Below are 14,901 nucleotides of genomic sequence, written 5' to 3'. Positions count from 1 at the left end.
AACCAAGAACTTCCAAATGTTCAAGCTGGATTTAGAAAAGGCAGAGGAACCAGAGATCAAATTGCCAATATCTGCTGGATCACAGAAAAAGCAAGAGAATGCCAGAAAAACATCTGCTTTATTAACTAACTACGCTAAAGGCTTTGACTGTGTGGATCACAACAAAGTGTACAAAATTTTTAAAGAGATGCGAATACCAGACCTCCTTACTGGGAATACCAGTCCACCACGTTGATGGACATAGAGGTAAGAAATCTGTATGCAGGTCAAGAAGCAACAGTTAGAACTGGACATGGAACAATGGACTGGTTGGAAATTGGGAAAGGAGTATGTCAAGGCTGTATATTGTCACCCTGCTTATTTAACTTAAATGCAGAGTACATCGTGTGAAATGCTGGGCTGGATAAAGCACAAGCTGGAATCAAGACTGCCAGGAGAAATAACAATAACCACAGAGATGCAGATGACACTACCCTCAGGGAAGAAATCGAAGAAATCAAAGAGGAACTAAAGAGCCCCTTGATGAAAGTTTAAGAGGAGAGTGAAAAAGCTGGCTTAAAATTCAACATTCAGAAAACTAAGATCATGGCATCTGATCCCATCACTTCACAGCAAATAGACAGGGAAACAATAAGCAACTTCATTTTCTTGGGCTCCAAAATCACTGGAGATGGTGACTACAGCCATGAAATTAAAAGACGCTTGCTCCTTGGAAGAAAAGCTATGACTAAACTAGGCAGCATATTAAAAAGCAGAGACATTACTTTGCTGACAAAGGTCCGTCTAGTCAAAGCTGTGGTTTTTCCAGTAATCCTGTATGAATGTGAGAGTTGGACCATAAAGAAAGCTGAGTGCCGAAGAACTGATGCTTTTGAATTGTGGTGTTGGAGAAGGCTCTCATGAGTCCCTTGGACTGCAAGGAGATCAAACCAGTCAATCCTAAGGAAATCAGTCCTGAATCTTCACTGGAAGGACTGATACTAAAGCTGAAGCTCCAATACTTTGGCCACCTGATGGGAAGAACTGACTCACTGAAAAGACCCTGATGCTGGTAAAGATTGAGGGAGGAGGAGAAGGGGACAACAGAGGATGAGATGGTGGGATGGTATCATTGACTTGATGGCCATTAATTTGAGCAAGTGGTGATGGACAGGGAAGCCTGATGTGCTGCAGTCCATGGGCTTGAAAAGAATCGGATACGACTGAGTGACTGAACTGAACTGACCAGGCAAAAAAGTCATATGACTTTACAGTTAAACATCTTGGAGGAAAATGGAATTTTCTAGCTCAGTTTATTCATCTCACTCATTGGACTTGAAAGTGACAAAACAGTGAAAGTGTTAGCTCTCTCAGTCCGTCCTACTCTTTTTGATGCCATGGGCTATAGCCTGCCAGGCTCCTTTGTCCATGGAATTCTCCAGGCAAGAATAACAGAGTGGGTTGCCATTTCCTTCTCCAGGAGATCTTCCCAGCTCAGGGATCAAACCTGGTCTCCTGCACTGCAGGCAGATTCTTTATCTGAGCCACCACGGAAACCCTAGACTTGAGATCTTATTAATTTGTAGCAGTCATTAAAATCAACGTTTATGCTAAGAACATTTAAAGAACTGATGATAACCTCTGAAGGAAATTTTTTAAATGTTTACAACCTTAATTTCATACTGGTTTTTCATCTTACTATAGCAGCTTTAGGTCATATATCTAAGCACTATTTGAAATTTACTGCAAGTCTAAAATGTATTTCTTGGCAAAAAGAAAAAATTCATTTTCCTACTCCATAATCTCAATTTTTACTTTTTTGTCTCTTTTACATCCAAATAGTTCAAAGCTCCATTCAAACCTACCCCCCTAAATAATTCTTATAGGATACCAGGAGAAAACAACGAACAACAGATTGGAAACAGAAAATGAAGACAGCCAAAATGGAATGAAGGAATTTTTCAAGAGAAAAAGGTAAAAAGGAGAGGAGACAGAGTCATACATATTCACACACATGAACACATCATGGCAATCATTTTTAAAGCTAGTTCTCAGATTCAAACAACACTGTACGTGTATGTAGCTTTATCAACTGCAGCCTAAACTTACTGTTTGTTTGAAGACTAAAGGCAGAAAGTAATGGTTATAAAAGGCAAAACTCCAAAGGATTCTGTATTATCTTCTTCACAATCTGAGTCATTATTTCCTGGTTTCCTGTATCCAATAAGAAGATTCAGATTTGGGATTCTGACAGGCACAACTTGATCTATTTTCTAATCAGTACTGAACTGTGTCATTTATGAAAAGAAGCTCGTTTTAAAGATAAAATTATGAGGGGATAAGGGCAATATAGGGGTAGGGAAGTACAAGGTACAAACTATTAGGTATAAAATAAGCTACAATGATATACTGTACAACACAAGGAATAGAACCAATATTTTATAATAATTATAAATGGAGAATAACTTTTAAAAATTGTGAATCACTATACTGTACACCTGGATCGGTAGGTGCCCAATATGCTGCTGGAGATCAGTGGAGAAATAACTCCAGAAAGAATGAAGTGATGGAGCCAAAGCAAAAACAATATCCAGTTGTGGATGTCACTGGTGATAGAAGCAAGGTCCAATGCTGTAAAGAGCAATATTGCACAGGAACCTGGAATGTCAGGTCCATGAATCAAGGCAAATTGGACGTGGTCAAACAGGAGATGGCAAGAGTGAACGTCAACATTCCAGGAACCAGCAAACTGAAATGGACTGGAATGGGTGAATTTAACTCAGATGACCATTATATCTACTACTGTGGGCAGGAATCCCGTAGAAATGGAGTAGCTATCATGGTCAACAAAAGAGTCCGAAATGCATTATTTGGATGCAATCTCAAAAACGACAGGATGATCTCTGTTCATTTCCAAGGCAAACCATTCAATATCACGGTAAGCCAAGCCTATGCCCCAACCAGTAACGCTGAAGAAGCTGAAGTTGAACGGTTCTATGAAGACCTACAAGACGTTCTAGAACTAACACCCAAAAAAGATGTCTTTTTCATTATAGGGGACTGGAATGCAAAGTAGGAAGTCAAGAAACACCTGGAGTAACAGGCAAATTTGGCCTTGGAATACGAAATGAAGCAGGGCAAAGGCTAATCGAGTTTTGCCAAGAGAACACATTGGTCATACATAACAAACACTCTTTTCCAACAACACAAGAGAAGACTCCACATATGGACATCACCAGATGGTCAACACTGAAATCAGATTGATTATATTCTTTGCAACCAAAGATGGAGAAGCTCTATACAGTCAGCAAAAACGAGACCTGGAGCTGACTGTGGCTCAGATCATGAACTCCTTATTGCCAAATTCAGACTTAAATTGAAGAAAGTGGGGAAAACCACCAGAACATTCAGGTATGATCTAAACAAATCTTATGATTATACAGTGGAAGTGAGAAATAGATTTAAGGGACTAGATCTCATAGACAGAGTGCCTGATGAACTATGGACGGAGGTTTGTGACACTGTACAGGAGACAGGGATCAAGACCATCCCCATGGAAAAGAAATGCAAAAAAGCAAAATGGCTATCTGAGGAGGCCTTACAAATAGCTGTGAAAAGAAGAGAAGCGAAAAGCAAAAGAGAAAAGGAAAGATATAAGCATCTGAATGCAGAGTTCCAAAGAATAGCAAGAAGAGATAAGAAAGCCTTCCTCAGCAATCAATGCAAAGAAATAGAGGAAAACAACAGAATGGGAAAGACCAGGGATCTCTTCAAGAAAATGAGAGATACCAAGGGAACATTTCACGCAAAGATGGGGTCGATAAAGGACAGAAATGGTATGGACCTAATAGAAGCAGAAGGTATTAAGAAGAGGTGGCAATAATACACAGGAGAACTGTACAAAAAAGAGCTTCATAACCCAGATAATTACAATGGTGTGATCACTCACCTAGAGCCAGACACCCTGGAATGTGAAGTCAAGTGGCCCTTAGAAAGCATCACTGTGAACAAAGCTAGTGGAGGTGATGGAATTCCAGTTGAGCTATTTCAAATCCTGAAAGATGATGCTGTCAAAGTGCTGCACTCAATATGCCAGCAAATTTGGGAAACTCAGCAGTGGCCACAGGACTGGAAAAGGTCAGTTTTCATTCCAATCCCAAAGAAAGACATTGCCAAAGAATGCTCAAACTACCACATAATTGCACTCATCTCACATGCCAGTAAAATAATACTCAAAATTCTCCAGGCCAGGCTTCAGCAGTATGTGAACTGTGAACTTCCAGATGTTCAAGCTGGTTTTAGAAAAGGCAGAGGAACCAGAGATCAAATTGCCAACATCCGCTGGATCATCGAAAAAGCAAGAGAGTTCCAGAAAAACATCTATTTCTGCTTCATTGACTACACCAAAGCCTTTGACTGTGTGGATCACAATAAACTGTGGAAAATTCTGAAAGAGATGGGAATACCAGACCACCTGACCTTCCTCTTGAGAAACCTATATGCAGGTCAGGAAGCAATAGCTAGAATGGACATGGAACAACAGACTGGTTCCAAATAGGAAAAGGAGTACGTCAAGGCTGTATATTGTCACCCTGTTTATTTAACTTATATGCAGAGTACATCATAAGAAACACTGGCCTGGATGAAGCACAAGCTGGAATCAAGACTGCTGGGAGAAATATCAATAACCTCAGATATGCAGATGACACCACCCTTATGGCAGAAAATGAAGAGGAACTAAAAAGCCTCTTGATGAAAGTGAAAGAGGAGAGTGAAAAAGTTGGCTTAAAGCTCAACATTCAGAAAACGAAGATCATGGCATCCAGTCCCATCACTTCAATGGAAATAGATCGGGGAACAGTGGAAACAGTGTCAGACTTTATTTTGGGGGGCTCCAAAATCACTGCAGATGGTGACTGCAGCCATGAAATTAAAAGACGCTTACTCCTTGGAAGGAAAGTTATGACCAACCTAGATAGTATATTGAAAAGCAGAGATATTACTTTGCCAACATAGGTCTGTCTAGTCAAGGCTATGATTTTTCCAGTAGTCATGTATGGATGTGAGTGTTGGACTGTGAAGAAAGCTGAGCGACAAAGAATTGATGCTTTTGAACTGTGGTATTGGAGAAGACTCTTGAGTGTCCCTTGGACTGCAAGGAGATCGAACCAGTCCATCCTAAAGGAGATCAGTCCTGGGTGTTCATTGGAAGGACTGATGCTGAAGCTGAAACTCCAATACTCTGGCCACCTCATGCGAAGAGTTGACTCATTGGAGAAGACCCTGATGCCGGGAGGGATTGGGGGCAGGAGGAGAAGGAGATGACAGAGGATGAGATGGCTGGATGGCATCACTGACTCGATGAACATGAGTTTGATTGAACTCCAGGAGTTGGTGATGGACAGGGAGGCCTGGCGTGCTGTGATTCATGGGGTCGCAAAGAGTCAGACACGACTGAGCAACTTAACTGAACTAATACTGTATACCTGTAACATATAATATTGTATAGAAACTATAATTAAAAATATAACATTACAAAAAATAGATTTATTTTATACAGGCACTGTATAAAATATTTTGTTGTGCTTTGCTAATACCGTGTTGTTTTACAAATTGAAAGTCTGTGGCAACTCTGTACTTAGCAAGTCTATTGGTTCCATTTTTTCAATAGAAATCTGTTCACTTTGTGTCTATGTCACATTTTGGTAATTCTTGCAATATTTCAAACTTTTATATCTTATTATTAACAATAATATTAATTAATTGTTACTATTTGTTATGGTGATCTGTGGTTTCTAATCCTTGATATTTTAATTGTTTTGGCATGCTATGAACTGCACCCATATGAGATGGTGAACTTGACAAACACTGGTCAGGTATTCCATTGACCAGCTGTAAAACCCCACGTCTCTCCCTCTCAGGGGCGCCTTCCTAAGTCTCTGAAGCACAAAAATATTATAATTAGACCAATCAATAACCCTACAATGACCAAGTGTTCAAATGAAGGAAGATTTATACACACTTCTCACTTTAAATCAAAAGCTAGAAATGGTTAAGTTTAGTGAGGAAGACATGCCAAAATGATAGGCTGAAAGCTAGGTCTCTTGCTCCAGTTAGCCAAGTTTTGACTGCAAAGAAAAAAAGTTCTTGAAGAAAACTGAAAATGCTACTCCAGTAAAAATATAGATGATAAGAATGCAAAACAATGTGGAGAAAGTTTTAGTGGTCTGGATAAAAGGTCAAATCAGCCACAACATTCCCTTAAGCCAAAGCCTAATCTAGAGTAAGGTCCTAACTCTCTTTAATTCTACAAAGGCTGAAAGAGGTGAGAAAGCTGCAGAAGAAAAGTCTGAAGCTAGAAGAAGTACGTTCATGAAGTTTAAGGAAAGCAGCTGTCTCTATCACATAAAGTGCAAAGTGAAGTAGCAAGTGCTGATGTGGCAGCTGCAGCAATTTATGCAGATCTAGCTGAGATAATGAATAAAGGTGGCTACACTAAATAACAGATCCACGTAGACAAAACAGCCTTCTATTTGAAGAAATTGCTACCTAGGACTTTCATAGCTAGAGGGAAGTCAACACCTGGCTTCAAAGCCTCAACAGGCTGACTCCCTTATGAGGGGTTAATGTAGCTGGTGACTTAATGGCGAATCCAATGCTCATTTAACATTCTGAAAATTCTATGATCCTTAAGAATTATAATAATCTACTCTGCCTTTGCTTTATAAAGGGAACAACAAAGCCTGGATGACAGCATATATGCTTACAACATGGTTTACTGAATATTTTAAGCCTACTCTTGAGAACTACTGCTCAGAAAAGAAGATTCCTTTCCAAATATTATTGTTTAATGACAACGTCACCCAAGAGCTCTGATAGAGACATACAAGATTCATGCTTTTTCATGCCTCCTAACAAAACCTTCATTCTACATACAGCCCATGGATCAAGGAGTGATTTTGACCTTCAAGTCTTATTATTTAAGGAATACATTTCTTGAGGCTACAGCTGCCATAGATAGTGATTTCTCTGATGGATCCAAGCAAAGTCAATTGAAAACCTTCTGGAAAGGATTTACCATTCTAGATGCCATTAAAAGTATTTGTGATTCATGAGAAGCAGTCAAAATGTCAACACAAACAGGAGTTTGGAAAATGTTAGTTCCAACCCTCATGGATGACTATGAAGGGTTCAAGACTTCAGTGAAGGAAGTTTTGGGCATGGTGGAAATAGCAAGAGAACTAGAATTAGAAGTGAAGCCTGATGATGTGACTGAATTGCTGCAATCTCATGAGAAAACCCATGATGGATGAGGAAATGCTTCTTATGGATGAGCAAAGAAAGTGGTTTCTTGGGAAGGAATGTATTCTTGGGGAGGATGCTGGGAAGATTGTTGAAATGACAACAAAGGTCACATAATTATAAATCTTGTTGATCAAGCAGTGGCAGGGTTTGAAAAGACTTACTCCCATTTTGAAAGGAGTTCTACTATAAGCAGAATGCTATCAAACATCCACGCATGTTACAGAGAAGTTGTTTGTGAGAGGAAGAGTCAATCGATGCAGCAAACTTCACTGCTGTCTTCTTTAAGAAACTGCCACAGTCACCCCAACCTTCAGCAACCACCACTCTGATCAGTCACCCATGAGCATCGTGGCAGGACCCTCCCCCAGGCAAAAAGACTGTGACTCACTGAAGGCTAAGATGATAGTTAGCATTTTTCAGCAACAAAATATTTCTAAATTAAGGTATGTGCCCACTTAACAGTCTCTAGTGCAGTGTAAACATAACTTTAATATGCATTGGAAAAACAAAAGCTTCGTGTGACTAACTCTATTGTGATATGTATGTGCTTTATTTCGCAGGTCTGAAACTGAACCTGCAATAACTCCAAGATATGCCTGTATTTAGAATAAATGTTATTTTCTTCAAATAGAATTGAAAACTAAACATTTGGTATAAAATTAAACGGCTTCTCTTTAGAATAGATCAAATGCTACTTCAACCAGTAGAGTTATAAAACTTAACCTAAAGACTTAAAATCAACTGTAAATCATTATATCCTTCACATATAACTGTGTTATATGATCTTGAGGCAGAACACTTTATAATGACAAGTATTTTTCATTGTTGACTCTAGTAATTCTAATTTTGATAACACTAAAAAATTGATCCAAACATATACTACTTAAAATTGGTATACATACTTGAATCTAGATTGGATTCTAAAGTGAGAATGCGTTGTTGTGTTTCCATGTTAAAGATGCTTGTGTATCCTTTGCTGAATGATGCTACCATATGGCTTGGGTCACTGCTTACCAGATCCACAGAGGCAGGGACTCCCAATTCTATAAGTCAAAACATATTAGAAGAGAATGTCAGTTAGGGTATACTTTACAATATGCTTCAAATACAGCAAAACAAGCTGCAGTGTAAGAAGAAAACCAAGCTCAATGCTAGAGTAAGAATTCGCTCTTTTAGTCCTAGTTTGTTTTACTATCCTTACTTGTTTACCACATCTTCTACCAGTCACTCAGCCACTGTATTTATTGAATCCAAGCCTTTATTTAGGAATAAATGGAAAACATATGGACTACAAGTTTTTCTACTTCCATCTCAAATCAACCTGAGGTGTAGAGTGGCATCACGGGAATTCTTCATTTTAAAAGCCCATCTAACTTTAGTGAGTTACTAGGAATTCTAATTCACTAAAAATATGGAATTCAAGAAGTAAAATTTCAATTTGTTATTTATTGGTAGAGTCATACAAATATCAAATGCAGGCAACTCGTCAAAACCTAGGCACAAGTTATGGCAGCTCATGAATAAAGAAGACAATTTTATTTATCATTTAGAATAGGGTAAAACTTGGTTAAAATCTGGAACTTATTTATAAATATTAAAAGTGAAATTCTATGTATACGTGATCATAATCTGATTTTTAAAATCTGGTTCAAAATCTAAGTAAACCAGCAGTTCAAAAACGTGTATCTTCCAGAAGAAGATACATTAATGGACAATGAGCATACAAAAAAAGTGCTCAAAATAGCCACCAAAGAAATACAGCTTAAAAAGACAATGAAATACTATTGCACACACCCATCAAAATGGCTAAAACTAATTACACTATCAACAACAAATGTTTGTAATTAAGGATGTAGGGCTCCTGGAATTCTCACACATCGCAATAAGTGGTCCAACATGGCACAACCGCTTCCAAAGAAAGTTTGGCGATGCCACATAAAGTTAAACAGTTAAATACATAAATCTACTTCTAAAGACCCAAAATTCTATTTACAGGTCTTTACCTGCCTGTGATTAAAAAAAAAAAAATACAAATGTTCATAGGAGTTTTATTCATAATAGGAAAAATCTAGAAACAAGCCAAATGCTCATCAAGAGGTAAATTATAAACACAGTGGTTTAAAGAAATAACTACAAACAATAAAATTAAATTATTAACATTTATTACCACATGGATAAGCAACAAGAACATTACAGTAAGAGTAAAATGTCAGATATAAAAAGAGTATACATTGTATGACTTCATTTATATGAAATTTTAGAATAGACAAAACTAATTTATAATGAAAGAAACCACAACAGTGGGTACCTCTGGTTGGGAATGAGGGGAGGAGATGACTGTGAATAACACAGAGAAACTTTTGGGCACTGAAGGAAACGTTCTCTATCTTGATAGAAGCAAAAGTTTCATGTATTTGTCAAACTCATGAAAATGTATCCTTAATATCTGTTTTTGATTGTATATAAATTATTTCAATTTTTAAAAATTCAAAACAAATGCCTGCTACTTCACCAAATAGTATGCTTTTTAAAATTATACATACTAAGTTGGAAACTCAACCAAATATATTTTCAGTGCTTAAAAAAAAACAAAACCTTCAAATTAAATTTAGAACAGTAAGAGTCTGTAGAATCATCTATTTGTTTCTTTTAGAATAAGACATTTTACAAAAGACTCTGTAAGAAAAAGGAGAAAAAGGTATGTACCTTGATTATCATTAAACACACTCAGGGCTGGAGCAACCTCCGTTGTATTCCACAACCGGAGAGTGCCATCTGCTGAACAGGACAACAAACGCTGGTGTGCTGCACTGTAGGCCAAGCCCCAGACTGCGTCCGTGTGGCCCAAGAGAGGGCCTCTTAGGACAGAAGGATCTACGACAACAGCAAGAATGCGGGGGAAAAGCACAAATCATAAAGGTACTGAGAGAGTCCAATGGAAACTAGAAGATACAAAGTATAAAATATACTTCCTAGTTTCTATTATTCTTTTGAAATGTAGCAAGAACAGGACTGGAAACAATGCAAATATAGGGTTTAAAATGTCTAAATTAAAATTTTAAAGTACATATTTTTCTCCTTAAAAAAATCAGCCATTTCTTTCTCCCTCCCTTTTTTTCTTCCCATTTGTCTTGATTTTTTTTTTTTTTAAAGCATGTTAACACAAACCATTAGGATTTAATCTACTTGCAGAGAAACCACAACTCACATTCCCTGAGGAAGTGATGTGCTTCAGCACCTGGCACACACCCTTCAGGTCACCTGTGCTATGATGGTATGACTACCATCAAAGCTCTTGGGAGCAACAGGCCTCTGACATTCTTAATGGACATGAACTGAGACCTTCAGAAATCCCCAAATTCTCAAACAAGACACACGGATGATACGCATGTGGCGAGGGAAAGGGGAAGGAGCCAGGAAGGAGTGTTTCATGATAAAAGCCAAATTGGAAATTTTACTTATTAACTCTTACAATGACTCTAGAAGTTGTACTTTCAAGATAGTTCAGAGATGTTAAGTTTAAAATGTCACTGGTGTTATTTGTTCTATATCCTATTTGCTGCTGCTGCTGCTGCTGCTAAGTCGCTTCAGTCGTGTCCGACTCTGTACGACCCCATAGACAGCAGCCCACCAGGCTCCCCCGTCCCTGGGATTCTCCAGGCAAGAACACTGGAGTGGGTTGCCATTTCCTTCTCCAATGCATGAAAGTGAAAAGTTAAAGTGAAGTCGCTCAGTCGTGTCCGACTCTTTGCGACCCCATGGACTGCAGCCTACCAGACTCTTCCGTCCATGGGATTTTCCAGGCAAGAGTACTGGAGTGGGTTGCCATTGCCTTCTCCGATATCCTCTTTAGTTACACCATAAAATATTTATTGAAGATACACTGTGTATTTGGCACTATGCTAGATGCAGGGGTCATGCAGATGATTAGACACAATACCAACCCTGTCTTCAAAAAGTAATGTGGGTTAAGTACAATAACGGTGGCAGGTACCAGTTACTGAAGAGAGAGACTGGACGCTTCTTGGAAAGAATTACACCTAGAGTGTACAGATGTTGGCTTGTCAAAGGGCAGAGGGAAGGCGCTCCTGGCAAAGGAGGTAGCTCCTACAAACTCACAGAAGGAAAAATAGAACGCTACATCAGGACATTTATAAGAAATTCAGTATTACTGGACTGTGAAATTTGAGGCAAGAAGTGGATGAGATGAGAGTGGTCAGTTTATGGTGGGATGCCTATGACATACTCAGGAAATTACCCTAAAAGCAACAGAGAAACACTGAAAGGTTTCCCAGAAGCAGCAGTGTGAAGCCAGTATTTAATATGGTAACTCTGATTACAGTGTAGCAGAGATTGGAAAGAAACAAGATGAAGGCAAGTTTCAGAAGACTGGGAGAGTGAAGATGAAAATCAAAGTGAGGACAGTGATAAAGGGCGCAGAAAAGGAGTAAATTCAATAAATATTTAGGGGGTATTAACAAAAAGGTATAGTAATTAGTAAGTGATGGATAGTGAAATAGTATAAAGAATCAAGGATAACTCTTGGGTTTCTAGTTTGGATAAGTTTGGTAGTGCTACCACCTGATAAAGAATACACAAAGGATATTTGAAAACAGACTTCCTAATAGTCTAGTGGTTAGGACTCGGTGCTCTCACTGCCAGGGCCACGGGTTCAATCCCTGATTGGGAAACTAAGATTCCCCCAAGCTGCATGCTGTGGCCAAAAAAATTAAGAATATATGGAAGAAGAAACAGTGCTTGTAGAGATTTATGGACAATAAGACGGCCATTTTGAAATGCTGTGTAGGTAGCCTCTGGCTTAAAAAAGAGATTGATGAGTCAACAATATATAAAACCACAAAGTGGATTCAGTCTACCAAAGAATATGTGTACAATGCAAAAAATGAGTTAGGGTCTAGCCTCGAAAAATGTCAATATTTTTAGGTGAGAAAATAAAAGGAGTTTATGACGGATAGGGAATAGAAACTGTCATAGAGTTGTGTCAAAAAAGCCTATAGTGAAAAGATTTCAAAAAGGATAGAGTGGTCCACAGTTTCAGATAGCCAGTACATCAAGTAAAATAAGAATTATAAAATATCCCTTGGATCAGCCAGTTAGATAGTTATTGATACTTTTTTGTATTTAAGTGGCATAGCCACAAGACAGAATGAAGAGGAATGATGTACAGTGAAAGAACATGGAATCAATAACTAATTGTGTTTTCTAGACCAAAGAGACACGGGAAGGAAGAGAGGTTAGAAAGATGGTAACGAAGACCCTATATGCGAGACAGCAAAAAAGACACAGATGTATAGAACAGTCTTTTGGACTCCGTGGGAGAAGGCAAGGGTGGGATGATCTGAGAGAATAGCCTTGAAACATGTATATTATAATATGTGAAACAGATCACCAGTCCAGGTTCGATGCATGAGACAGGGTGCTCAGGGCTGGGGATGACCCTGAGGGATGAAGTGGAGAGGGAGGTGGGTTCAGGATGGGGGACACATGTACACCCATGGCTGATTCATATCAATGTATGGCAAAAACCACTACAATACTGTAAAGTAATTAGCCTCCAATTTAAATAAATTAAAAAAAAAAAAAGAACCAGAGAGGGAAATGGAGTCACAAAAGGCTTCTTCTTGCCCGAGATGGGAGAAACTTGAATTTACTATTTGTTCAAGAGTTGGACACGACTGAGCGACTTCACTTTCACTTTTCACTTTCATGCACTGGAGAAGGAAATGGCAACCCCCTCCAGTGTTCTTGCCTGGAGAATCCCAGGGACAGGGGAGCCTAGTGGGCTGCCGTCTATGGGGTCACACAGAGTTGGATACGACTGAAGTGACTTAGCAGCAGCAGCAGGGGATGGAAAGAGAGCAAAAAGGGTAAGGCTTCAGATGAGTGCAAAAGAGAGAGGCAGCAAAAACGAAAGACAGTGCAGTCTCAAAGGACAAGAGAAGGTCAACAGCGAAACGGAAAGGGTTGGCTTGGGAGAATGAGGTCAACTAATCAAGAGACGATGAGATGGCTGGATGGCATCACTGACTCGATGGACATGAGTCTGGGTGAACTCCGGGAGTTGGTGATAGACAGGGAGGCCTGGCATGCTGCAATTCATGGGGTCCCAAAGAGTCGGACACGACTGAGCGACTGAACTGAACTGAATCTCTGAAAGAGGGATAAAGGAAGTGATGAAAAGTATGAAACAGATAAATCCAGAAAAGAACTGCAGCAGGAGACAGGGTGTTATCTTTCACAAAATATATGTTAAATGATTACTAAATAAATGTTGGGAGAATATTTTAGTTACTGAATTTCTTATCTTAGGTTTAGTGGTGAAATTAATCTAAAATGGTAATAAAAATAAACTATGGTTTTATGAAAAATACGACACTTCATACCATTCTATAATTTATGGAGAATTTAAAGAGAAAATCAAAATAATTGAAAGAGAATTTATGATAATATCTAGTGATAGATTATACAGTTTTTGATTCATGGTGCTGTTTCCAAATCCAAAGGGTACTTCTTAATTTTTAAAAGTCTTTTAAATTTTTGGTGTTATACACTCTGAAAATCATTAGCCTCTACACTCTGTAATAAGTGATTAAGAAGATGATGCCAACATTCATTTTCCTTCAAAATTATTTGTCAAGAATAGTGACAAAGTACGATTATAGATTAATAATAATGTATCAAGTACTGTACACGTGCCTACAAATGAAGAAAACAACTGTCAATCAAGCCAGCATTTTCAATCAGTAAGACTTGGGGGTGGGAACTCTTTTCTCAGGAAAAATACATTATTTTCCCTCTTTTTTTAAGCATTATATATATATCAAACTGATTCCCAAATACAGAAACCCTTTTTAACAAAATAAATTTATTTTCAAAAACATCTCATTTTATCCATATATATGCAATACAAAATACATAAAAAGAAAATATTTCATCCCTCCATATTTTGGGGAGTCACATACCGTAGGAATCATAGGGATCGATGTTGGGGTTGGTGGTGTTCCAGCTCTGGATCAGCCCATCAGCACCACCACTGTAACACTGCTCACCACTGCTGCTCATCACCACACAAAGCACTGGGCCTCTACAGAAAAACCAATTTCCATCCTCAGAAAATCTATTTGATATTAGAATGAGTTAGAAATAAGAATGCTTAGTTTTTCAAGTGGCTTTGTCTTTTTCTATTTTGTACAACAAATAAAAAAATTATCAAAGCACTATTCATTTTTCTTCCTCTGCTAAACCAGTGGTTAGTGTGATCTATGGCCTATGGATCAAATCCAACCAGTGAACTGTTTTTGTACAATCCTAAAGCACTTACAGTTTTTACCTTTTTAAAATGTTGTAATACAAAACTAAACTAAAAGCAAGAATATGCAACATTAAATATGCAGCCTGAAAAGCATTTACAATCTGACCCTTAATGTATGCCAACCTCTGTGCTAAATCGAGTGAACAGGTACATTTCTTAAACTTAAATGGAAAAAGGAAAAGCATGAAATGTGACCACAATTTTTTAAATGTCTCAGGTATTTTTACCAGGTTATCTTTAAGGAAAAAACGATCAGGATTTCTAATAGTTAATTTTAACTGCCT

General features: G+C 38.2%; 1 protein-coding gene across 2 annotated transcripts in view; it reads right to left on the bottom strand.

Annotated features, from left to right (window-relative positions):
- The window catches only part of STRN (striatin), a 108,086-nt gene that overhangs the window by 7,034 nt on the left and 86,151 nt on the right, over window positions 1-14,901 (bottom strand). For both annotated transcript variants that reach the window (XM_070379736.1, XM_005901910.3), the window contains 3 exons: window positions 14,268-14,389; window positions 9,991-10,158; window positions 8,187-8,327 (listed from right to left, as the gene is read on the bottom strand). In XM_070379736.1, the coding sequence (XP_070235837.1) occupies window positions 8,187-8,327; window positions 9,991-10,158; window positions 14,268-14,389 (431 nt within the window). The remainder of the gene's footprint in view (window positions 1-8,186; window positions 8,328-9,990; window positions 10,159-14,267; window positions 14,390-14,901) is intronic.

This window comes from Bos mutus, chromosome 11, assembly GCF_027580195.1.
Source record: "Bos mutus isolate GX-2022 chromosome 11, NWIPB_WYAK_1.1, whole genome shotgun sequence".
Lineage (NCBI taxonomy): Eukaryota > Metazoa > Chordata > Mammalia > Artiodactyla > Bovidae > Bos > Bos mutus.
Note: the sequence above shows the minus strand (reverse complement) of the source record. Positions and strands in the feature narration are given on the sequence as shown.